Source organism: Poecilia reticulata, chromosome 13, assembly GCF_904066995.2.
Source record: "Poecilia reticulata chromosome 13, P_reticulata-male-v2, whole genome shotgun sequence".
Lineage (NCBI taxonomy): Eukaryota > Metazoa > Chordata > Actinopteri > Cyprinodontiformes > Poeciliidae > Poecilia > Poecilia reticulata.
In genome coordinates this window covers 26106667-26134425 of record NC_088842.1, presented here as the reverse complement: position 1 = coordinate 26134425, position 27759 = coordinate 26106667, and the positions used below count along the sequence as shown (strand labels likewise).

General features: G+C 36.9%; 1 protein-coding gene across 1 annotated transcript; it reads right to left on the bottom strand.

The window, feature by feature from the left end:
* Positions 1-1272: 1272 nt before the first annotated feature.
* wdr95 (WD40 repeat domain 95) lies at positions 1273-23961 on the bottom strand. Its single transcript, XM_017308170.2, has 29 exons — positions 23662-23961; positions 22603-22768; positions 21517-21570; positions 21359-21442; positions 20600-20665; positions 20027-20257; positions 19406-19491; positions 19223-19315; positions 19097-19142; positions 18509-18555; positions 17144-17261; positions 14849-14918; positions 14231-14471; positions 14030-14135; positions 12710-12861; positions 12420-12522; positions 11758-11864; positions 11598-11677; positions 11465-11519; positions 11340-11385; positions 10953-11012; positions 7580-7742; positions 7405-7500; positions 7250-7308; positions 6011-6143; positions 5828-5867; positions 5321-5409; positions 3571-3755; positions 1273-3288 (listed from the first exon to the last, which is right to left on the bottom strand). The coding sequence occupies exons 1-29, from the start codon at positions 23727-23729 to the stop codon at positions 3280-3282; spliced, it is 2853 nt and encodes a 950-aa protein (XP_017163659.1). The 5' UTR covers positions 23730-23961; the 3' UTR covers positions 1273-3279.
* Positions 23962-27759: the final 3798 nt, after the last annotated feature.

The following is a 27759-nucleotide window of genomic DNA, read 5'->3' as shown; positions in this document are numbered from 1 at the left end:
AACATGAGTTCACACTGCTTGAGTTCATTTAAACTTTTAGGGATATTCATATTCAGAACAAGGCAAACAAAACATGTGAGTGTTTCCAAGATCTTGCCAGGTTTCTATGTCCTTGCTACTAATGTGTATGGCATCTTTGTTATTCTACCATTCAAAACAGAAAAAAAAGAATTAATTATCTTAGTTTTAATTTGCTTTGTACAACTGTAAAAAAGAGTTTTGTGAATATATCTGAAAGCCAAGTGCATGTTTTTCCACTGTTAAACACAAATATAGCAATTAGTCTAATTAACCGTAATAAGAGCTGTTTAGTCCTTGCACATTGTAAAGGCCCTTTCTGATCATGCTCTTTCATGTGAGTGCCTTTTCTTCAGAGGCATTAAGATTCACTATAAAAGTTGCATTGTGTTTTTTATGCTTTCACAGTTGTGGGTTGCATATTATTCATGAGGATCCTCTCTTAGCATTGTAATGAAGCTGAGAAAGTAATGATCCTTGAGAAATGAGCTGAAGTGTCACAGGAACATGAGGCTTGATTTTTTTTCTTCAGATGACAGAATAACCACATTCGGAGAAGCACTGTTGTTTCACAATCAGTGCCAGTTGGTTTATTTTCTCATATTTGATTCAGGAACATTTAGGCCAACTTCCACATAATTAAAAAAAAAAAAATCATTCAGATAAGCTCCGGCAGATCAGAACAGCTTCAAGGCACAGCAGGAAACAATGGGATTGAAACCGCATCACACTGGATTCTAGAGCTAATTAACAGACAGTGACAGGACATAACCTAAAAATCTTAAAGGGGAGGTATGATGTAAAATCGACTTTTTTGAGCTTCATATCATGTTATAATGTTATCCCCACATCAAAAACATCCCTGGAGTGCTGCTTTGATTCTTTCATGCATGTTTGAGAAATCCTTTAATCTCGCCCCAGCAGCCATTCGAGGTTCCTAAGCACTAAGCACTTGGTGTCACCGAGCGCCGCCTTGTCCACACAGCTCCTCCTTGGAGCTGCGGTCTCTAAGCCGAGCTTCCGTGTCACAGAGCACCCTCTACTCATGACCTCCTCTCAGCTCCTTCAGACTAGTGGCAGCAGCAATCAGCAAACACCTGGTGTAACTTCAAGTTTGCTGAGCTTATCATATGAACTACTTCTCATATGCTTAATTACGTACTCTTTATGCTTACAATCTGCCAGAGTATATGATTCATACCTAACTATACTGTACCTTCTAAAATTCAGTTTTTCTAGAGCAGCTAAGTTATTTTAATAATGTTTTTTTTTTATAACAGTGTAATTAACATCCATCCATTGTCTTACACGCTTGAGATTTCGTGGGGTGCTGGTGCCTATCTCCAGCAGTCACCAGGAGGGAGGCGGGGTCACCCTGGCCTGGGCAGGTTGCCAGTCCATTGCAGCTCAACACAGAGACCAGCAGGACAAACAATCATGCATGCACTCACCCACACCGAAGGAGAACATAGAAGAGACTGGTTAAGCTGACAGTCATGTTTTTGCACTGCAGGAGGCAGCCGGAGTACCCGGAGAGAACCCACGCATGCACAGGGAGAACATGCAAACTCCCTGCAGAAAGACCTTCTTGTTGCAAGGCAAAAGTTCTACCAACTGTGTCACTGTGCAGCCCACAACAGTAAAAACAAAGAGTTGTATTATATCTCTGTCTACCAATTTCAAGATGACCTTTTTTCCCTTTTAGAAGCTCGTATTTACCGAGCTCTCCCTGAATAATTCAGTCCCCATGCAGCCCGAGTTGTGAGTGTGAGAGTAATTATGTTTTAGAGTGGAGCAAAGTGCTAATAGTTATTGTAATCAAAAAACAAATTAGATGTGTAGAGCCTCCCTTCAAGTAATTAATGCTTGCTTTCATGAAGTTGCACACCCTCCATACTTCCCATGTAATAGATTGATGAGGGGAGTTCAGGTGTGTGCATCCCTGTGTTTGTGTGGGTGGGCAGGCGATGATAAATTGCAGGCTTCAGGATCTCCATGGATATCGTTTCCATGAACGATCGGACCAGCAAAAAATAAATACCATGCTGACAATTTACTTGATGGACTGTGCAGAATCTAGTTAGGTTCCCACATTATATACCACACCACACTCCCTCCATTCTTATTCCATGACAAACTTTGTGGGGGATTTCTTTTTTTCAAGACAATGACACCCACCCTGCATGCTTGTTACCTTTATATCCTTCTGGAATTATTATATTCGCCACTGACATGCTCAAGTATAGATTTCTATCTGCATGGGTAAATCTTCTGAATCCACTTAATACATTTCTTACTGTCACTGCAAAAACCTAAACCAAGGGCAGACCAATTGAACTACGATGTCTCACTTAGAAATTAAAAGGCTGGCTGTTTTGAAAGAATGAAGACATTTATTAATTATCCATTTTCATAATGACATGAATAATGAAAATACTGATTCACTGCTAATAAAATACATGGCATGCAACTGTTACAGAGCAATAATTAAATCATATATACTGTATTACAATGCCTTGAATTCATATAACTTGAGACATTATGCATTTTAACATTAAAGTCACAAATGTAAGTGTATTTTATTCAAATTTTATGTGTTAGGGGTTTTATCCATTCATCCATCTATTAACTGTAGCTGCTTCCATGCTGAGTTACAGGGAATCTTAGGGGCCTGAAGGTGATTTAAAAGCGGCATTGATGCCCAGTACTTCACAACCCGAAGACTCACAGGACAGAGAACCATGCGCACACACACTCACAAACTTAAATGTAATTTAGAGAGGTTAATTAACCCAACAACAATGTCTTTGGACTTTGGGAGGAAGTTGAAGCAATGCATACTAACAAGCACACAAGCCAAATGAAAAAAACACAGAAACGTTGTCAACACCGAAATCAAATAAGCTTCCTTGAAAGTCACTAAGCTGAGTTTGAACTGGACATCTGTGGAAATGTGTTTCCGCAGGTCAGAGGTCACCATGGTATGGGTTTCTCAGCTCACAGCTTTATTGCACCACGTCCGAGTTGTGTTAAACAACAAAACATACGTTGATTCATAACATTGCAAATGACCCACTTTCTCAGCTTGGATATAAATGTTTTCATTTGAGTCAGTTAATTCCAGTTCCCCCATGAGGCTGATAAATGGATCAATACCAGAGAGAGAGTCGGGGTGGTTCACAAGTATTCAGTGGCTCCAAGGTCCAAAAGTCATTCAGGGCCAAGTTGTTTGATGGTATGCTGGTATTCCAGTCAATTTCTTCACACAGTCTGAAATAAAGCAGAAAATACAGTCCCTTCACATACTAATCCATGCTTTTAGTTGGAGCCAGGTGTTAAACAGGCAGTACATGTGTGGAGCGGTCTGTTCTATTGAAATGGTTATAATCCGGGCCAGACTCCTATTCCTCTGGGTGAAATGTGCTCCTAAATCTCCCTCATTGTCAGCGTAACTGATGAAATTCAAAGGATCATCGGTGCAGTGTGACAGTAAAAAAAGAGACAAAAAAAAGGAAGAGCTCAGGTAATCATTTTTGAAATATTGCAGCTCACCTTTAGTTCCCCTCTATCAGTCGCAGTCACGTCAGAAGTGATGGCTTCGGCGAGATGAGACTTTCTCTTCAGAATATCATGATGTGGCACACTGAGAGGATCAATCAGAACCTCATAGGGGACACCTGGATGAATCCAGGATGAGGGAATCTGGACGCTCCACATCTCAGGCTGGCCAAATGTCCCTGCAGATGGAAAATCACATTTTAACGTATGTTCTAATAGATTGCATTTAATGGTGCTGAACAAATTTGACTGTAAAACTGCAGCTTATTAAAATGTCATATTTCTGAATGACTTTCCCTGCAATATGTCACGACGTGCAGAACATTTTGTGCCGTCCTAGATAAAAATGGGACTTTTCTAAACATTCATAAATCTGCTAAAAGTTAATTCATTTTTTCTGACTTACTTCTGAAGCTTCATTTAAAAAATAACAATGCTGAGGGTTTGATTTCTTCGAATGCAGAATGTCTGCTTCTGCCTGGTTATCATGCAAAAATCAATAGAGTGGTGTTTAGTTGACAAATGGTTCAAAGTGGGATCGCAACATGCATCATAAACAGCTGTGCTCTTTTTAAAGGTATATGGATTCATCTTTCAAGAGTTGTTAAACTCACTATCTGGAGAGATCAGTCAATCTTCTCCCTATCGGCCACATTCCCGGCTTGCCGGAGGAGATAACAGCTCATGTTCTCACGCTTTTGACACCTAATTTATATACTTGATGACTGATTCGTGTTTGGCTGAGAGGTTTAGAGCAGATCTTTCTCTAGTGTGACAAAGTTAGAGCTTTGTTATCGGCTGCTTTTATTCAGCCTCCAGCTCTTGAAATCCATTCAGGTGTAAGTTTTATATCTATTACTCAAAATGTAAATACTGAAAATAGATTCAAGGCAAGGCAGGTTAACATGTTCTGCATATGGAAAAGTATTCATACCTTTATTTTATTTGACATTTTTTCACAGTACAACCACCTTGAAGCTACCAATTTAAGCACACAGTCAATACTTTAAAGGTCCAACTTACTGCATTACAGTTGAATGTATTTTAATGAAGACTCCTACTACCTTGGAAAATCTAGACACTAACATTTTAGCATATTTGTTTGTGCAAAACAATTAAAGCTTGGTCAGACTTAATCAACACTCTATGTCAGCATCAATTTTCAGCTTTTAACAGAGTGCCTAAATTGTGTTAAAGTCTTTACGTTGACTAGGTCCTTATAACTCACACATATCTTTTGACCTACACCAACACATTTTAGCTCTGTGTGTTTACAGTTATCCCCCCTTCATTATCCCAAATCTCAATTCTTTTGTAGCCTCCAAGATTTTTCTGTATTTTAGCTCCATCATCCATATTCCCATGAACTCTAACCAAGTTCTCCATCCTGACTGAAGGACAACGTCGTCACCACCATGTTGTGGGTTTTATTTTAAGGGCCATAAGATTAAAGGGCCTGAGTGCAAATGCAGACCTTTTAAAGGGTTTATGTTGAAGTTTCAAAAACCATTATTCTTTCCATGCATAAAATCCCCCAAAAATACAGCCATGTTTGTGGCTGTAGCATTACAAGATACAGAAAGTCTCTACAGTAGGAATACTTTTGACAGAAAATGTGTGATACATGCTGTGAGTGATTTGCACTATAAATAGTTGAGGTTAAAGGGGTAAAGGTCCAGCTAGGGAGTCATTGTTAATACAGCAGATTAGAATTAATGGCTGAATTGCAACTGTTGACACCCACCGATAAATTTTCCTCTTGCACTCCAGAGCCTCACAGTGTGGTCAGTGGATGAGGTAAGCACCACTTGATCACTGGTGACAATCTGTAAGCTGGACCAGAAAAAAAACAAAAAAACAAAAAAAAACAAAAAACCATGGTAAAACACCAGATGGCAGTTTTCTTACTGAAAACTCAATCATCCACACAGAGTTCAATGAAAAGGTCAGATTTTTGCAATACTCTCAGAAAGTGCGAAAACCCGACAACTCTAGTTAGCATTTAAAGGCAGCGTCACAGGTTGCTCATGTTGTCAGCTGAAGACCTTCCCACACACTGTTCCACACTGTGCCCACAGCTGCAGAACAACATTACCCTGCTGCTGCTACTGACACTGTGAACTGGAAATAATTAGCTCAATTTGGAGGAATTAGTTAAAAGTTAGGTGTTACAAAAACATAACCAGTCACCTGACATGATGATTTTGTAACAAACATTAGGGCACCCTGTGTATTTTTGGACTTTACATACCTGGTAATTGAGCTGGTGTGGGCACGCCAGAAATGTTCAGCTGAGTGAATTGTTAAAAAAAAACAAAAAAACAACAGGGAGAGACAGAAAGTCTGAGAAAAATGTCTCATAAACAATATCTATCCTCACAGTTTCACTGCAGGTCTAGTTAAAGTCAAAAGTGAGGGAAGACGGGAAGCCAACCTCTGGGTGACCTTTGCTCTGGGTCAAACGTCTCCATGTTGTAAATATAGATGTAACCCATCCTGTCAGCAGCGTACAGCAGTGTCTTCTCATCAGTGATGTACAGTCTTGTTATCTTTTGTTGATATTTCGACTATGTGGCACACATGTAATGTCAGACCCAAAACAAAAAGCATTACATATGAGTCCGTTAATGCAAACTGTAACTGTCATTTAAGTTTTATAAAACAAAGATTAATAGAATAAGAGAGACAGTTATTGTCCACCTCAATCTCTTTCAAATGAAAGAAAACATTATGAGTAAGAAGAGAGAAAGATAGGACAGAACTCTGAACCGATCATGCAAAATAAATAAATAAATAAAAATGTATGGCGAAAGATCCCTCTCTCTAAAAGGTCACAGCTGAACACAAAAAATGAGTTCTGGAACAATTTCTTTTGAAAAGATAAGACAAATAAGAAATTGTTCAGACATAATAATACAATGTTTCACATACATTAAAGATTAAACACAACCAGTCAGCACAAATGGCAGGAAGCTATCTGAAAATCTACTGGGGTATGGCAAAAAAAAAAATAAAATAAATAAATAAAAAGGCAAAGTGTTGCAACAGAGCAAAGTTCAAGAGTTCAATGAACTGAAGCTGCGCAAAGAAAAGTGGGTCAAATTTTACCACCGCAATGAAAGACTGAAGAAGTGATTTAAAAGGGGAATTGCACACTGACTCTATCTTTTAGCTAGACTTATATAAAATAGTGACAGTGCAATATATAACATGGAATTTACTATTGTTCATATAAGGGTTGTATTTAGCTAGATTTAAAATCAAATTAAGCTGTAACAATCCTTATTAAGTCCTGATAAAGATTTAAAATCTAAAAGGTGAGTTTTTTTTACCCTGGTGGGAAACTAAGCAGTGGCATTAGTTTTAATTTTACACATTTTTGCAATGTTTCTTTCATCTGTGGAATTTCTCATAGCACCATTTTGTTTTTTCAGCTTTAGCAACTCTCTGTGCCTCAAACTCCACCCACCTCACAAAACCCAGAGAGAATATGAGATGTACAATATTTACCTGCAGGAAAGATATCTACACTACTCAACAAAAAATAGTAATTCTAAGCAAAATAGTCTATAATGGATTTTCTACATCTTTTTTCTGCCATTTGGGAGACAAAAATAAAATAAGAAAAAAATGTATACAAAAAAAATTATAAGATAAATTTGAAATGTCTCACAACTTTGAAGCTGCTCACAAGCTTCCGTCCACTGAGCACATCCCAGAGATTTACCCACCCTTTAAGAAACCAAATGAATAAATAAAGCTGTGATGAAATAAACCGTGGAAAGTTGTAAAATGAAGTCATGCATTATCGCTCCTTCCAAGGCTAACCTCTGACTCCAGATGTCAGGAGAGCAGTAGTTGGAGACGGCTGCGCCAATCTTAAGTTTCTGATAAAAACCATGCTTGGAACACTTGAGTCCAGCCCTATTGTTAAAAAAATATATTTCACAGGTTTAATCCCTTTTTATTGTGCAACTTATTCTCCTTATAGCTTCTAAATCACCTTTAGTGTTGTGATCTTCAGCTGAAAGAGGTCCAACAAACCGACAGTTTATAGACCCGGTATCTGCGTTCCAAACTATGATCTCTCCGTTGTAGCTGCCGGTCGCCAGTAGAGAGGGAGGACACTGCACCACACAAAGGATGTCCTCTGTGTGGCCATTTTTCTGCAGGCAGAGAAAAACCCATCTTTTTAAACAGTTCAGTTTATTCCACAGCTCTGAATTTGACTATTTGTTCTTATCACAATGAGTCATTGTAACAAAATATGAAAGTGCATTAAAGCTGGGGAGAAGAAATCTCTTTAAACGGACTGGAAAGTAACTTTTTAATAGCATAAAACAGCTTGTGGACAGAAAACATAAAGTCTGTTGTGTTGGTAATGGTGCAAATGTTATCAAACACTCAGCAGAACATTTTTTCAGGAGTTAGTATCATATTTCTGCAATAAGTATAGATTTTATAGTTTACTGCGTCTTGAACATTTGACATACTTCATCTGTCTTTTGTGTAGAAAACAGGTTTTTTATCTTTTAAGTTTCCAATTTATGCGTTCAAAAGAAGTGCACCTTCCCATTTATCTTTGTGAGTAATGAAAACAAGCACAAAGTCAATCAAAAATATTTTCATTTAAGAAATTAATAGAATGAAGCACATCAGTTATAGTCCTCGAAGTTACTATTGAAAAACAGAAACTGCTGTCATATTGTGCAGATGAAAAGATTGCTGGATGAAAAATACTTCAATTTATCTACAGTCCTGGGCAAAACAAATCATGATGCCATAGCTTGTAGCTTTGTAGAAATAACTCCAAATTGTTTTTTTCTGTATGATTTATTAAATCTCTTACCTTGTTGTGGGGAGACTTTGATTCACTATTCTCTACAAAACTGCTTGATATCATGGAGGTTTTTGTTGGTGTTTTTAGACATTCTGCTGTAGATTTACTGCTGCGTTTGGGGGTCGTTGCCCTATTGATGAGCTGATATCAAGCGAGCTTCAGTGGTGAAAAAGATGGCCTCACATTTCACACCTGCTTTACATAATAGACAGCATTACGATGTTCGTAACACATAATAACTTCATAGCCAAGCAACTCTATTTTGATCGTATCCATCAGTAAAACAACACAAGCTTCTCTGGTTTGTTAAGATTCAACTTTAAAAACTAAATCATAGTGTCATATTGTTTTCAGAGAGAAGAAGCTTCCTCCTTTAACTCTTCCTCCCCAAAACTCCAATGACCTTTCTCACTGTAGAATAACAGGCTTCAAATTGTTCATAAATGGCCTCATAACCCTGTCTGGATTGATCAGAAGGCATAACTGCTTCTCTAATAGTCATTGCTGATGTCTTCCTATTTAGGCATGGTGTAATATGCTATTATAGAGGTGATCACACTTGATAAAAATTAATAATTAAGTTCATTTGATTGGCATCACTTAGCTGCTATTTTTCCTAAATCCATAGAAAGTAGCAAAGGTGTATTTGCTTTTTTCCAAACTGGTAGTCATGAAAAATGTCCTTTTTTTATCACAGTAAATGCCAAACAGTCTTCAATGTGCTTAAAATATTCTGTTCAAGTGTACGACAACTGGATTAAGAGCTTGCTGGGTTTAACACTAAATGTTTTGAAACTTGGCTCACAAAACCTAGCAGAAAAACTCACAGTGAGAGTGAGACATGGAGGCTAAAGGGAAGGAGAGTCATACATATAAAACAAACCATTGATCTTCCTCCTGCAAGCCGCTAATGAAAGGTTTCAGTAAGGCCCTCTGTAGATAATCAACGGGGTCACTTTGCTTCTCAGTGACGGTAATGCAATATTTCTGAACTGATAATGGGCTTATATGTGGGTGAATCTAACCACTAGTCTCAATGTAAAAGAGGTCTCTGAAAGTCGCCTCAACCAATGGATCATACAGCATTAGTGAGAATCAGCTCTCCCTCCAGAGAGAGCAGCGGCCTGCAGACAGAGATAACTTAAATGCATTACGGAGGCAAAAGCAGATAGAGGAAACATCGTCTGCTGTCTGACGCTTGAGAAAATGCATTGGGTGGTTCGTAAAGCATAAGTCATCCAGTATTTGTCAATTCAAATATGGACTTTAGTGTTTTAAATGTATCTCAAAGAAATTACTCAAGAAGTAACAGAACTTTTTGAAGTAATATTCACTGCAGATTCTGCTGCTGGTAACATAAATTATGGTGAAATATATTTCTGAGTCAACCAAAATAAGACTAAAAGAATCAATTCCTTCAATATTTTGGTTGTAGTTTTTGGAGGATTTTTTTTCACTAGCTTCAGTTTTCCAACTCAAGACCTATATTATTTAAGCTTTTGTGAATTTGATCAACAAAATAAATTTGTATTTCGTAGGAAGAGTGCAAAAATTAAACACACAAAGATGATCATTACGAGTTTTCAACCCTTATTGGACACTGGAGCATCCAGTCATTTAAAAAGAAGCACATTAACTATGAAAAAAAAGTAAATGAAAGAAGTAGAAATCCAAACAAAAGCAATATTTGTGTTCTGAATGAAATGTTTTTATGCAAGTTAAGGGGAGCGACTGTGCAAAGAAGTCATGAATACATAACAAGGAATAAATAATCTTGGACAAAAGAAAACAGTGAAGCGGTGATGAAAGTCTTTTGCTGTTTTTTTTTTTTATTCCTTTCATTGCTGTTCTACAAGAGAGAAAACAAGAAAAGTTTTTCTTCTTAACCTCTCTGAGTTTTTCACTCTCCAAAATACAATTTTCAGGACATTTTTTCAAACACAGTATCCTCTGTGAATCTGTGTCAAAGACTGAACCATAACGCTTTATCTAAATAAAAGTCCTTCAGGTTGAAAGGTAACTGAAGCAATGGAGGTGGAGCATTGGCTTTACCTCTCCTGCACAGTACAATGAGTACAAATGAGCTCCTCTGTTATATCTGAGAGCAGATTCTCAGTCAGCATCAATGTTTACTGCTTTTTAGAGCGCAGAGTAAACAGAAGATGCAAATAGAAGAAACCACTAATTAAAGATAATCGTCATGATCAAAAATTAATTTAAGGAGAATGGTAAACAAGTAACCAGGGTACTTCAAAAGAGAGAATTAAGCAGCGATTTGGGGATTCTCATAGATGGATTTAATTATATTCACAAACAAGTTAAATTAAAATATAATTATGTCTGTAAATATTATAGTAATTCATTTATGAAACATTAACTCTCTTCTTTACCTTATACAAAATCCGCAGCACTAGGGTTCTGTGTTTTTTTTTTAATTTGGTATGAAAAGCTGTAAGAGCCAGCTGGATTATTGCTTTGGTCCACATGAACATCAATAATAAAGTTATTATTGAACCAACTTTCTGCTTATATTCACCAAATCGTCTTTCCATGAAGGCTGTGGTCTCTGGACATGATAAAGCTCCTCAGGAGAATCCTGAAAAAAATTCAGATATTCAGTAAAAGCCATTTAGCTTTGTTATCTCCCTGTATGAATAGAAAGGATTAGTAAAATCATTGGGGACAAAACCTGATCTTAAAAAAAAAAAAATAGAGTTAGATGAAAGTGTGCACAGCTTTCTCGGTTGAGTAGTTCCTAATCAAATCCTGCTTGTCTTCTGAATAAGTTCAGCTCCCAATAACAATGCAAAAATGCAAATGAAATTAACTAATGGAAGAATTGTGCAATTGCAAAACTTACTGGAACGAGATTTCAAAATACAAACACAGAAATAAGATGCGTTGGAGTCTGACTTTTACTCACTGAATAAATGTCAATCCTCCGGTCTCTTCCGACAGCAACCACATATCTTCAGACAGAAATTGCACAAACTCAGCATGGAATCAAGGTTATACTGAACAACTGTCAAATATCACATGGTTACTCACGAATTTCCTTTAACTTTAATAAAGGTGCAGTCACACACCTGATGGCATTTACCCTCTGATGGGAAATGAAAAAAAATATATATATACTTTCATATATGTCCTTTTCTACAGCGATGAAACAAACTATACCCACCTTTCTTTAATGTCTTTATACAATGGCCACTGTTGAAGTTCCATACCTTTATGTATCCATTACTTCCTCCTGTGATGAGTCTACAGAAACAACAGCATGTTATAAAACCGATGCGTACATATTTTATTTTAATAAAAGGGAAAATATTCCTTATCCATGCCTTCTTCCCTTAATGTCTAATGCCATGCAGGTGATGCTGGTCAGGTCTGGTGTTGCAGTAAACTCAAAAATCTGTCGCCCAGTATCGAAATCCCAGACTTTCACCACCTACAACCAAAAACACTATAAAATACATACATTTTTATTTATCTCAGTGCATGTTTCTGCACTAAAAGAAAGTGTCTTGCTAAAGTACTCATGTGCTTCTCCTTAATAATTTTTTTTTTTTACATTACAACCACTACATTTTGTGACAGGGAAAAACAAGGTATAGTGCCCTGTGAACTTATTCACCCCACAAGGCATTTTTTGTGTTTTGCTACCTCACAACCTGGAATTAAAATGGATTATTTTATGGTGCACACAATCATCTTGTGTGCTGCCCCCCCACAAGATGCCACCCTGGATGGTTGCCAATGTTATCCATATCAGAAACCGCCACTGCGTCTCCTAGACGCCTTTAGGAAAACTCAAAACGAGCCCTTCTGTTTTTGTCTGTAAGTGAAAGATTTTTTCTGGCCACTTGTCCATAAAGCCCAGTTTTACAAAGTGTATGGCTTATTGTGGTCGCATGAAGAAATACAAATGCTTCTAATTTAATGTGGCAAAATGTTAGAGAACTTAAAGGGAGTATGAATACTTTTGCGGCACTTATTAACTCACAGCCTCCTCGCTGCAGCTCACAACCTGCCGGAACTCCTGGCTGTAGCCACAGCACATTACAGCCTCATCATGAGAAACAGAGATGCGACTGTGAGGTTTTGGCCTGAAGGGGCAAAGATGAGATAAAATCAATGAGAGTGGTATTAAGATCAGGGAGCAGCAGACACTATCAAATATAAATGTGTCATCCCCTTTATATCAGTTCATCCAAGGAACATTTTCAATGTACTTTAAAGTACACTGGTATCTAAAAATAGAAGAGAACTCAGTGTAAAGGCAAAACAACCAACCTCAGCATCAAGGGGAGAACAGCTATGCGGTCTGCTGCGACATACAGAGATCTCATGGCAGCGGAATAGGAGCATGCAGATACATCGCCACGAATCCCGCTGGCTGTGGGGTCGGCTGTGAACAGGCAACACTGATCTTCAATGTACCAAATCTGACGTGAGAGCACAGCGAGATTTAAAAATTTACTAATGTGATGAAGGCTAAAACTAAATTTAAAACCAGTAAAAAATTTCAATGTATTTAGGAGAAATTTTAAGTCAGAAGTAGTGAAGCAGTGAATAATACATTATATTTTCTTTTTTTTTTTTACAAATAATAATCTGCAAATATCTGTGTGAATTTGTACTTAGCCCCCTTTAGTCGAAATAAAATCCAATGCAAGCAATTGTCTTCAGAGGTTGCCTAATTACTCAGCAGAGATCCCCTGTGTGTAATTTAATCTCACTCTAAACACGGCTGTTCTGTTCCGTGGAGGCCTCAGACATTTGTTAGAGATAATCAATAAACAAACATAATCACAATGAAACCGGGTGGTTGCCCAGTTACAGGTGAATGTTTTTTTTTTTTTTCCAAGTGGCTACAAGGTCACTATGAAATCTGATGATGCTTTAGATATTTTGCACAGGAGAATGGACAAAAATGGCAAGCACTGTTAAGAGAGATGGCCTATAAAACTTGCAGCAAAATGTGTTTCTACAAAGTATTGACTCAGGGGAGCTGAATACCAATGCAAGTCACAGTTTCAGAGTTTTTATTTGTGAAGAAAAATTTAAAAGAGAATTTCGCTCCACTTCACAGTTATATGATGCTTTCTTTTGGTCTTTCATTTATAATCCATTGACGTCTGTAGAGTATTCATGTTACAAAAAATTCAAACGGTCTTTCATTTATAATCCACTGAAGTCTGCAGAGCATTCATGTTACAAAATATACAAAAGTTAAATGTTAAAAACTTTTTATTTTTTGCAACGTGCACTTGTTTTTATTTAATTTTGTTAATATTTAGGTAATAATTAATATTTTCATATTTCTGCATGCATTTTTTAAAGTACATTTTACATCAGATATGGTTATATTTGTAATTGTCAAATAGCATTTGACACATTGATCTGATTTTGATTCTGTATTTTAAATGTAGAGCTTAAAGATGAAAAAGGTAAAATGCATGATTATTTTAGGCAAAAACAAGTGTAGTTAAATATGTAGAGTGTTTTACAACTTCTGGATTATTTTTAGCAATGTCTGTATGTAAATCTTTAAAATGCGTTCCACATTTCAGATTTTAATTAAAATATTAATGAAATATACTCATGAATCACCTTCACAGTGTTGTCCATTGAGATAGAAAAGATCCGGCCGTCCTCTGATGAGATGCAGAGGGAGAAAATGGGAGCTGAGTGGCCTTTTAAAATACCAGTGGGTTTTCTAAGGAGAAATTAACTGAATCAGGAGGAGGAGGTGTAAATTTAATTTTAATGACGCTTGTCTGAAAAACGGCCATCTGAATTCAGGTTCCTCACTCTGAGAAATGTGGGTTCCACAGGCGTATGAGTCTGTCCAGGCCGCCGGTCACCAGCAAACTGTGCTTCTGACAAAGGTCAAAAGCCTTCACACCTTTGTAGATAGAAAAAATGGTCTGATCCCCAGATGTGCGGACATGTGGAGTCCAGCTTAGTTGGATCTTCCTGTTTTTACCCTCGTAGCACACCTCTCTGATCTCCCTAAGCTTCTGTGCAGAATCTGTTGAAGGCAGCATACAGCCTGGAGAAGAGAGAGGAAAAAAGGAAAAGCATCACAATACAAGAACTAGCATCAATCAAAGTGTGCTTCTGGAGCGAGGATAAGTCATTATCAGAATAAATGACCAAGCTTGCAAGTGAACATGCCCACATACAAGGTGATCACACTCTCACATAAACAGACAGACTGGCATTGATCGGTGAATTTGTGATAGATGAGTAATCATGAGTCATCCCTCACAGATCTCCAAGCAGACTGACCAGTGTCCTGCACTATGTTTAATTACAGAGGACAAAGTAAATATGCAACATTAAGTGTTCAATAGCTAAGTTGCTATTCTAGGTTATTTTCTATAGTGAGAAGAAAGAAAGCCAGAAATCAGAATAAAAAGGCCATACCTACAACAAGAGAAGAGGCATCTTCATTTGATGATGAGACAACAGCTTGAAAATTGTGAAAATATTTTACCTAAAAAAAGAGACAAGTGTTTGTATTTCAGAATTATCACAACTAAAATCATTCTTCTTTTTTTGGCAAATGTCAAACATAGGAACTTTCCTTCAGAGAGAATTAGCAGGATTGTGTGGGAAAAAATGAGAATAAACCTGGAACTAAAAATACTTACAATTGGACTTTTGTAACTTCTGTTGCTGTTTTCCTGTTGATTTATTCATTTGTTTGACATGTCATTAATTTGTATGCTTAACTTTTTATTTCTGCAGGTCTTACATGCTGGTATTAGTTGTCATTATTTAAATATGGAGAATGTCAAGAAACAAACAATTAACAAGAAAGGTATTTGTGTCTGCCTATGTTTGGCGAGACTTACACGCTCAACAGGAATTTTACATTTTAAATGTATTCAAAAATGTGTTATACATTAACAATATTGACTAAAATGACTAAATATTACTGATTATACAACCAGATTTCATGTAAGTAGACATGAGCATACTTGTTTGTTACATAGCAGGTAAAGAAACTATTATCCATCCAAAAAGTTTTGATCTACAAAAGGAACATGTCATTGTTTCTTAGTTATGTGATTTAGTGGACAAGCCACACTGATGAAATTGAAACGGGTGCCTGAATGACCTTTAAGCATTAGGGTAATGTGTATGGGTGTGTATGTAAGTAGATGCATGTGCGTGTGCATGAACGTGTGACCTGGAGGTGCAACCTTGTTAGAATGGTGAAATTGGCAGAAACCTCGCAACACAGTGCCCAAGAGCAACAAAGGGAAGATAGCAGCTCTAAGCCCCCTGACAGATTAGCTATATGCAAGACAGAGAGGTAGGGCAGCAGTGAAGCACATTATCAGCAGTCCCAGGGCCAAAGAGGCACAGGGAGAGATGCAGGGCAACAAACCCCTGATCCAGCCTCTCTGCCACATTCCCTATTGCAAGCCAAGCTCAGAAGTGACCACGGCAGCCACCAAACCTTGGAGGAAAGACTGTCCAACACTCCGGAGAGGAACACCTGACCACCTGGCCAGAACGCAGAGGAACCAAAGAAGGAGGGACATGGTGCCACCCCATCCAACCAGATAGCCCCAGGAAGGCCCAACAAAGCATTACACAAATCCTCCGACCTACACCCTCTTTCACCCCAACCATGTCCCCACACATGGTTGGGCTGGCAGCTACACCAAGTTTCTCAGCGCACTGAAATCATTCAACTCAAACATTCTTTAGTTTTTAATTTGTTGCAACAAATCATCTCCAGCAATAACCTTTTTTTGTTTTACTTGGAGCTGCATAATGGAGTACTGCTGTCTCACAGCAAGAAGGCCCTGTGGTCTGATCCATCCTGAATAAGTGTTTGGATGCATGGTTCTGTCCCGAGTGCCTCTGTACTCTGTGACAGAATAGCAATCCGTGCACGGTTTATCCCGCCTCTCTACCATTGGCTAGAAATAGGCACATACACTCAACAAGGATTAGGGGGATAGAGAAAATGGGTGGACGGATATTTGACTTGGATTAAGACTCAATGCAGGCTGAAAATAAAATGGAAAACAAAGTGAGTTACTTTTAAGGTGAAAGAAGGACTCCAAAGGTGAGAGAATTTCATATGAAGAAAAAATCCAAAACACAAGAAGGCTTGACATTGCAAAATATTATTGGCTTGACAGATTTTTTTTTTAATCAAGTTTAAAGACACATGAGGGACCAACTGGACTGAATCACTGCATCATTGATAGCTTGGTCGGGACTAGTCTCTATAATGTATGCAAATGAAACAAAGACATGCCCCTCAAGCATAGCTGAATAATATGATCAAAAAGTACGTTTTTAGTTATTCAATTCAAAAAGGCATTTTATGCACAGCATGTGTTGAATTTGAACTGGAAGTCGACGACAAATTTAATTCTTCTCTGGGCCTCCTACAATTTCAAGATGGCTCTGCCCAGAGAGACCAGACACTAACTTTGCAGTAAAAATATTTAAAGCAAAAATGTTTAAAACCTTTTTTCCTCCTGAGACTTTTGATTGATTCTTAGAGTAAAAAGCAAAAGCAAAAATGTTGTATTTCTTGAAAATGATTACAAAAAGAACAAAAAAAAAACTGCACTTTGCTTTAAAATGTCAATACATTTGGAAAGGCATTTTTAAAAGAGCTTAAATTTAACATTAACTTGAAACAAAGAAGAAAAGGAGACAAAATAAAAAAGAAAACAAACATAGCCTTACCTGTGTCACCCAGTCATGATGAACCTTCCATCTGACAAATGTCACGTTTTTGGAAAGCACAGCATTTTTAATAGCAACATTAGGCACATTTTCAGCCTTTGGTAATCTGTTCCACAGCCTGTGAAAGGAGAAGTTCAGTCATTCATTCAAGTTTGAAACTGATCATCTGACCGACTCGGCGTCGCACACCACACAACGTGTGTTTGATTGGTGAGACCTGCAGCGAGGCAAAGGTATAATTTTCCATCACATACTGTGTTTGTGTGGACGTGGCAACATAACCATCGGCTCTACTTTTTTATCATAAAGTCTCCCACTAATCCACTGTATAGCCTCAAAATAATTTCTCAGCTGTGAAAGACATTTCATGAGTCAAGCGAATGAGTCTACTTTTGATGGCTCAGTTCACCTTTTAACAGATCCTCAAAATATTTAGGGAAAAACTGCAATTGGGATGGATTAGCAGCTAGTTTATATCAACTCATGTCCAGGGGTTCAAAGACATTCAGATCAGCTTTTCATTTTAACATCAGCTATATAATAATTTACTGATAATTCTTGTACCAAAGATTGTTGCATCTTGAGAATATATTACATGTCTAATATAAAAACCACAGGTGAAAGTATTTGTTTTTGGCAGATTCTATGTTCAGACTGATTTTAGATCTAAGTGTTTGGTATAAGGTTCTTACTTTATTTGCATATTTCCTAATTATCATGCTGTGTGATTTCAATTACACTGATGCTTTCCAACTGTCCTAAGGCTCAGACACACAGGACATTCTGCTTTCACACCTTCAAAAACATAAATTTAAAATTACTGTTAAGAAGTTGTCCCTACTGTTTTTGAAAACAAATTACTATTCTCTTTTTTTTAAAGGGTTGTATCTCACATAGTCTGTTATCCTATTTATCATTTAAGCTTTCTTTTCTTTGCTTCAGTTCAACAATATCTATGATGCTTTAATGGTCATGTCTTAATGATTTTTTTAATTACCATCACAATTATAACAATAATAAAAAACAATGGATACTGACCATTGATAAAAGTGCCCATTTAAGACAATAATATTAATTGTTTTTTTATGTGGCTGTATCAGTTCATAAACTCAAAGATTTATTTTTTAATTGTGGTTTTTCATTATCCTCTTTTGATTCTGATGTAGAAATGTGCATGAACGGACCCTCTGAGTGTCGTTGCCCCCTGCTGTGAAAGGTCACTTTGCTTAAGAATAATCAAACTCAATACAAATGGAAATTAATGTGCCACTTATGTCTCTTACGGTTCTGATTACGGAATAAAAATGTGTAATGGTGCTAAATGAATATTAATAAAGTATTAGATCCTCATAGAAGCAACATTACCTGAGGGTGTCCTCGGCAGGGAACAGCAAGATGATGGTAACACATCCCTGAAACACAGACACATTAGTGGCCTCCTGTGAAGAGCTTGCATTTTTGCAGAAGTCGACAGTGATACAAAAATCTGTAGTGATGTAAAAGAAACCTTACTTTAAAATGTTTAAACAGTGCAAACTAAGGTGCAAAAACATGGAATTATGTACAAAATCTGGTATGTTTAACTATTAAAATACGGAAATAAATAACCTACCTACAAATGAGCAAATTAAGGTGTAGAAACAAATAGTTTCTCACTGTGTTTTGTCATTCTTGACTTATGTATTGAAGTACAAGCTACTTCGAGGGATTAGAAAAACTATATTAAGTTGCCCTCCAAATGGCACAACAGGCTCAGAAGACAGAAAACAACATTCGGACAAAATATGTGCATCCGAGACGTCTTCCTTTACCAACAAAACTTGCACTGAAGTGAAAAGACAATTATACTCCTCAACTAAAAGTATGACATTGCTGAAGTAAAACTATTCCTACAAGTATGGCTTGTGACATCACACCTCTGCATATTGCTTATGTAATTTGATTAGGACTTACCTCCATGTCTCCATATAGAAAACAACATTTATCAGAGCCGATGTAGCTGCACAGCAAACAAACAAAATAAAAATACACATCAGGTAAAGAACTGCAGAAGAATTTTTAAGATCTTGTGCAGCTCACCTGTAGCTTAAAGTTAAAGGTATAGTTTCCAGGCCGCTGATCTGGCAGTAAGGCTCTAAAGTGGAAAGTTCATAAAACTGAATCTCTCCGTCCCTGAAAAATAAAGTGCTCAAGCAGATTAAGTCTAAATCCAACCTCTTATTAATGAAAAAAACATCAGTGAGGTCAATAAAAAGTTCTCACCCTGTTCCGATCATCAGCTTGTTGTACTCTGACATCATAGTGAAATCAGTTACCCACTTTGAACTTCTTTTGCCAGATCCCTGACTCTACAAACAGGACCAATTAAAATGTCTTTAACAGAATTGAGAACAGAGTTTTATTTAAAACACATTACAATATATCTGTACTGTTCTCTGTTCTCAACCATTAATTTAAAAGGCTTTGGCCTGACCTGTTCAGTAGTAAGTGAAACATTGTTCAGCATATTTGATGTGTATTTTCTTCTTGATTTTAATGATGACATTTTGTCAAAATGTAATGTTTATTGCTAGTTTCATAACTGATGACTTATGTTTTATGAGGCATTGCACCTTGAACTGTCTTGTTGCTGAAATGTGTCATACAAATAAACTTGAATTGACTTAATTTTATTAACTTCAGTGTCAGAGTAGATAATAAATCACTAACCATATTTGAATATCTTTAAAGACATTGGTCATCTAAATAATCTCTGTTTTTGTTTTATGAGATGTTTTTCTTCCTACTACTTTAGGTGTTTTAAGAATAGATTTTCTTTTTAAAAAATCCTTAATTAATAAATGAGTTAACATTCCAAGAGCAATTCTAAAAGTTAATACCTACAAACATGTGCTTGGTCCTCCGAGGTTTAACGTCAGGACTCCACTGACAAACTAATCCATCTTCTCTCACTGTTAACACGCCGCCATCGTGGGTGGGGTGGATGTTGACTACAGGAACGCCATGTCCGCCATCGTTCATGAGGGCTGGCAAATGAAAGGCCACCTGCTTCCTACGCCTCACAGTTTCCATCTTTGCTTCGTACTGCTGGAGCAGATAGGTGGAGAACTCCATCTGCATTACACATCACATCCACTTCCTTTGTGAAAAGTGTTCAAAGGATGTGGAGATTTACTGATTTACATCTTTAATGATGTATCTACGACTTCACGTGTGCAAACAACTACTTATTTTGCTGTATCATAAGATGTCTTACGAGGTAAAATTCAAAGACTGTTATATACAGTGATCTTGACACTACAGAGGCAACTATATCCCAAGCTACTGTGCTGATGTCCGTTCCAGTTACATTTGATCAATAAATACCATCTCTAATATTATTGCCATTTTTTTTTTCTACAGATTTATTTCATACTATGGTCTTTTATACTCAAACAGAACTTGAATATGACTCACCCATGAAATCCTTCCTTGATCAGAGTAATCAATCTTTTTAAACAAACAATATATCTCTTCAATGCTCTGTGAGATACAAGAAAAGAAAAAACGGTAATTAACTTTTTTTCTAAATTTACATTGCCTTGATACAACCACAAACTGAAAAAAATAAATATTTGATTGGGACTGTATGAGATGGACCAACACAAACTGGAAATGAAAAAAAAAAAGAAGACAAATCACAAATTAAATTTGAAAAGTTTGATGTGAATTTAGATTTGGCCTCATTTGGAGATGTGTTTTCATGAAATTTTTACCCATGGAGAAACATTTTGTTTTTATTTCTTTTTAAAATACCTCAGGCTCAGTAAAATTAAATAAAGAGTGTCTGAACAGCATTTTTTTTTGTCAAGCTGTTTGCTGAGGATAATTATCTTACTGGAAGATGAACCTCTCCAGCTGCCTCAAATCTTTTGCTATCTTTAATAGGTTTTCTTCTAATATAACAAAATATTTAGCTACACTGATCTTCCCATCAACTCTCATATTATCCCTGACTGTGTTTAAGAAAATCATAATTTTGATTGTGCTCCAAAATTATACGCTACTTTGTGTTGGTGTTTCACATAAAAAAACTAAAAAAAAACTATGGAAATAATGTTTGTTTTAATAAAACAAAATGTGAAAAATAATAATAATAATTAAATCACCTTCCAGGCTGTATGCCAATACTTGTGAGATTATGGTCAAATGATATAAAAACAGTTATTGTCTTACCATGTCAGACACATCCAAGCACTTTTTCAGGAAATGTCCAAAGTTCTTTGCATCGGTGTACCCTGCCCCACTCACGTCACATTCCTTTGTAAGAAAATTATATGTGATGTGATAATTTTCACATGGGTAAAATTTGAAAGGTGCAATTTTCAAAGTACCTCAAAGGACAATTTCAGTTCCTGGAGTTCGTCTAATGATATCTTTTCATTGATCTTGAGATAAAAGAAGAAACGGAAGTTACAGCATTAATCACAATTATAGAGATAACTTCATAAAACACTTTGGCCCCTTGAAGGATTTTATTTGAATATATATTTCGGATCCACACAGATCCACTCACCAGGCGGTTCATAAAGTTAGAGTGCTAAAAGGAGAAATTAATGACTGAATTTGATCATTAGTAATCAGCAGATATGGACAGGGCTTCACCTTTGCATATCAGTGACCCTTACGAGCGCGTCAGAGCCCTCAGCCAGACAACAGGCCGCGCTCTCCAAGTTAACAACTCTTCTAAGTTTTTCAGCTGTTTCCTAGCAACTGGTCCTTCATCTTGGAAACTGTTTGATCTACCATTAATAAATAACAGGGATAAACAGCTTAATTCCTCAAGGATGTAACTAGAGCTGAAGTCTCCCCACGGTATTCCCTGAATTTGTAAGATAACTGTTTAATCACTCAAAGTGATGAAAATGGTGAGAGCATTCGCATATTCCTGACTGCTTTCCAAATCCCTTCATAGGAGATGCATAACTTTGAACTCCTGAGCCTGCTTCTCTTAATCTGTTATGGCACATTGCTTGCTACATTAAGCAGGAGAGTGTGACTGACATCTGCAATGGAAACCCAGAAACTTGAGCCATGCATTGGCAGCCCAGCCTCCTGCATCATTTTATCGTTCCTGTCAGCTCAGAAGCTCAAATTCAAATTTCCTGGGAAACCTTTTATATGGTTGGCTCAACTATAGCTTGAAGTGCTTTGGGGCTCTGGGAAGATTGCTCTGCCTGATGCACTGTCAGGTTGTGTGCAAACTGGTCATGAACTTTATTTATGTAAATTAGTAAAGCATTATATCGTTTTCTGATAGCTGAAACCAAGCTGGGAAACAGAAGCGCTGCAGCATGCTAGTGACATCTTCTGGCTAAACGTCGCAGCTCCTCACAGATGGTCCATGTAAGGACTGAGTAACAGTGCTACTAAATGAGCACAAGATTTTTGAGACAGGGATACTTGTTTCAGGACTGTACCTCAAAGTGATGAGTTGAAGATCCACAGTGCAGCAGTTGTCTCCCGATTTTAGATTCTTCCATCGAGTGTCTTCTATTGTTGTGTTTCAGCAGCTCTCGCTCCAGCCATGCTGGTGTTTTCCTTATCCTGATCCTCTGCTTCGTACTTCCCAGTTCAGAGAAGACACTGTTGGATTCCACATTATAGTCAGATGTTTGTTTGTTTGCATCTTTTGACAAACTTGCTATGGCGCTTACCTAAAGAAGGTGAAAGAAGTTCATGAAACAGTTCGTGTTGATTCAAACTTTTTTAGGGATATGGAGTCTCATTGTGTTTAGCAGTAGAAATATACGGCCAGAGTGTGTATACCCCTTGAACCATTTCATAATTTGTCATGTCACAGCCAGAAAGATCTGTGTTTTCATTGAGGTTATTGTGCTCAACCAACATAAAGAAGAGGATGTGAGGTAAAAAGGCAAAGGACATACAATTTCCAAAGCTTGTTTTGGAAATAAATCCCTTAACATAAATAAACACCAGAGATAAACAATATGCCAAGTATGGAACAATAACAATAACACAAAAATCAAAGTCCCACAGATCACGACAGGGTTAGGCTACAAAACAACATACCAAGCTTTGTCCATCTCATAGAGCACTGCTCAATTTATTATCTTTGAATATAAAACACAGGCCACCACAGAAAACTGACATTGTTACACGGTCCACCTAAACTAACAGAGAGCCTTCATAAGAGGGGCAACTGAGAGCCTCATCATCAAAATCTCATAAAAATGCATGTACGTTTGTAGAAGCATGACAAAATGTGAAAAAGATCAAGGGGTAGGAATACTTTTGCAACACGTTGCAAAAGTATTCTCCAGAGATCAGATTTCCTGCAACTCTGTGTATTGCTTTAAGAACCATGACAACAGACAACATCTCTTTAGATTTAAACAGAAGTAGGAAAAAAAGGTCTGAAATTTTTCTCTCAACTAAACAATTAAAAAACATCCAATCAATTAGTTTTAATATTCTTTTCCACACATGATTAACTATATCATGAGAATAAAGAATACCTCGTCATATGTATGCTTTCCAATCTTCCTAAAGCTGATGAAGGGCGGGCGGTTTTCTCCAGTTGCATTCTTGCCAAAAATCTTTAACGATGTTGTGATCGAAAAATTAAGGGACAGAAAATTTCTTTAGCCCGTCCACCAAACAGCCATTAGGCAAACACATTCCACGTTTCTCTACCTGACACAGGATCTAGTATTACACCTGAACAAAGCAGGTGGTAGATGGTAACCAAGAAACCAAGTGACAACTGAAACCACAAAGCTCAAAGCATTGCCCCTTTACATACAGAGAAAGAGACAACTATCATCAAACTCAGGGCACAATGAACAACTGAAAGTGAGAATATTTTTTATATTTATTTATGCTTTCTTACAACACAGTGGCTTAATTTTAAAACATAATAAGCATGCCTTGTATACTATCAATAAATAATTTTTCATCCAATGAGAAACTGTTGTACTGTTGCACATACAAAAACTATATGAAATGAAGGTATTGTATTATTATCGGTTCATTTATTGAGACAATCAATCAATCACATTTTATTTGTATAGCACATTTCAGCAGTAAGGCATTTCAAAGTGCTTTACATAATTAAAATAAAAACAGCATGTGACATTGAATAAACAGTGAGAAAGAAAAAGAGATTTTGATAAAAATTAAAAAAAAGATTAAAAAATATAAAAACATTAAAACCCCTTTTAGGACTTCACAACAAAATGAAAAGAATTAGAAAAACTAAAAAACATATGTGATATGTAGGTCACTATTTCATAACATGATGTAGAGACAAGCTACTTTTTGCTGGTCTCACCAAGAAAATCTATCTCAATTGAGGCTGGAATGTAATAAATGTGAAAACATTTAAGAAGTATTCATTCTCTTCATTCAGTTAACATAAAGAATCACTTTTTAAAATTCACAGAAATAACCAATTTACTAGTAAGGTTCAGAGAGGTCTGAGCCAATTCAATAGCCAATCTGGTGATTGGTGATATTCCTGATTTTCTGAGCATGCTTTTACATAAAGCAACTTGTGATCTGCAAATTTAAGAAAGAAATACAAATATAAGAAAACCAACCTTTTACAATTAACAACTTGTTAAACTACTTGCAGTGTCAAGGAAAGAAAATTATGCTAGCCTTCATTGGGTAACAACAGGTGCAGGATAGTTGACTCTCTTTCCGTTAAATGTGTCATAGGTTTTCTGATTTGTCTCCCTCTCCTGAATGTGGACATGTCTTTGAATAACTGTTGAGACTGCAATGCAAATCAGCGAGCAGCATAAAAAAACTACAACTGGTGTTCATATTCATGTTAAGAAGTTTTAGAAAAAAAACACTACTTATACCATGGCAGATAACTCTATAATATGTGCTGCTGTTCTGGAATATATTTTGCCAAAAGTTCAGGTTTCCACTTTGGCAGCCAGTAATTGGCTGTCATTTCAGAGTCAGTAGGAAGAGTTGCCTGTTTGTGAAGCCTGTTGCGCATAGGTGCGAGCTTTTCATCTTGTTATTTTGTTGTCATTATGTCCTGTCAAAAAGCAGCGCAGAAAACAAAAGAAAATGAGTTAATTAGAGAAATGGGATGTTGGTTTTGAGTGTGCTTTTTCATCTTTACTCAGTTTCTACTACTTGATCAATGCTCACAAAACCATGTATGATGTATGTTGAGATGATTCTTTGAAGTCAGAGTGTAGGTGGAACAGTACTGTGCTGAAGGCCTTACATGTGTGTCTCCCAATCAGATGTGAGATATTTCTGAGGAAAGACTGCAGAACAGTGTGGAGCATCCCTTTGGCAACCTCCATTCCAAGGATATCCTGGGGAAAAACTGCTCATTTTAAAGGCTATGTAAATAAGGACCATTCGGATATTTAATACTCAGACTAGCACAGTCTAAAAACAGACCTGAGTGGGATGTGGGTTGTTTCTCAGATATCCTGAGGCTGTTCCTGTGTAAATGTGATCAGGTTTACAATGTGGTTTCCAGTAACATTTCCTATTGTATACAGTTGAGCCAAGAAGTCCAGAATGTGAAGAGGAGCCTATAAACCAGATAGAAATGGGACGCCTATGTGTGTATTAACATGGAGTTACTTACACAAGCAAATAAAGTCTTAGCATTCATTCTTAATTTAGTGCCATGAATTAGTCGTACAGCAGGATATCTGCAGCTGAGTGTTGTTGGGAGACAAATTGTCTTCTGTGAGATGCTTCATTAGAATCCCACCACTGCTAATACTCTACAGACGAAGCAAATAGTAGGTACACAGATCTGTTAAAGTAAAGCAAGCATTTTATTGAGCAAGATAGCAATAATACTTTTACAATGTGGGCTAAACGCTGCACATTGTAAAAGAAATGGCATACCAATAAAGAGAAATTAGCACCTTGGAACTTGATTTTAACCCTCTGATGCGTGAGTGACTGACTATACAGTCTTCCGTGAGTGGGTCCTTTTTGACCATAGTTACAAACAATGTGTTTTTATGCTACTTTTGTCATTTTGATTCAAAATAATGTTTTGTATAATACTTTCTATTGTGTTTAATTTCACACAAGAGTTATTTCATGTTTAAAATATTTTCATTTTTCACTTTTTAAAATGTTTTTAGAACAATTTGTAGAACATTTCTGACAATTTGTAGAATAGTTTTAAAACAAAATGACAACAACAGCAATTTTACAACAGCAATGATGAAATGTGAATAATGGACAATGTCAACATCCATTGTGTGTGTGGGTGTGTGGGGGGGGGGGGTACGAAAGAGCACGTTTCTTGAAACTAGCTACCAAGCTAGCTAACATTACTGTTTCTATTATGCTATGTGTATCACGCATGTGAGTGTGTGTCTGTGTGTGATCCATCCATCCATCCATCCATCCATCCATCCATCCATCCATCCATCCATCCATCCATCCATCCATCCATCCATCCATCCATCCATCCATCCATCCATCCATCCATCCATCCATCCATCCATCCATCCATCCATCCAATCCACCTGTCGATCTCCTGCTCCATTTTTCACTCATTGGTGAACAAGATCCTGAGATACTTGAACTCCTCCACATGGGGCTCCTCCCCGACCCAAAGAAGGCACTCTATACTTTTCTGGCTCATTTATTTCTATAGCTATGAAATTTTATTTTATTTATTGAGATGATAAAAGAGAGAACCTTGAACACATATATCAACAGGTTTTGTATGTCATTCAACACACACTCTCTCATGCTTTTCTCATCCAGGGTGTCAGACACACACAGAGACGCACACAGACACACACACACAAATAATACACATGTACAATAAAGTATAGGTGGTAATGTTAGCTAGTTGGTTAGATAACTAGTGTTGGCTAACTTTGAAGAAAGCTAATATGTTGATTTGTGACAATAACGCTGTTACAGTACTCATGATTGACACACACAAACACATTTGTGAGATAAAAAATAAAGATAATACTTATATGTAAGAGTTCTTGCTGTGTAAAATATTCAGGGGTGACACTTAGGTCTTAATGTGTTTGGCTCACAAAAAATGTTTTCCTGATAGTCACAGTTGGTAAGAAACAAAGATTCCTATTAAATTCCATAGGAAATGAATGCGGGTCATTTTGGACCCACTCACAGAAGAATGGGGTAGTAACATAAAATATGCTATTTCTTAAAATGTATAAAAGGTAAATCAAAAATTTGAATTGCATGATATCAGTAACATGTTTCTTGAGGAATACCTGGAATATGAAGTGATGAAAACTTTTCATTACAAAGATATTGCAAAAAGATGACCTCACCGGGTCAAAAAGAACCCTGTTACGCATCAGAGGGTTAATAGAAAACTTATACCTTAGACTAGACAATTAAAGTAATGATGGACCTGTTCAGAGTGTACCCTGCCTCTCCTCCATTGACCGCTGGAGACAGGCATCAGCACCCTTCACAACCTCACAATGGATAAGCACATTGATAATGGGTGGATGGATGGCTGTGGCAGATCTGAGCTTAACAAGTCCTGGGGGGGAAATGGAATTGTAAAAATGTGAAACATCAGGAAAATAGGCTTTTGACTTTTACATTTGTGAATATTT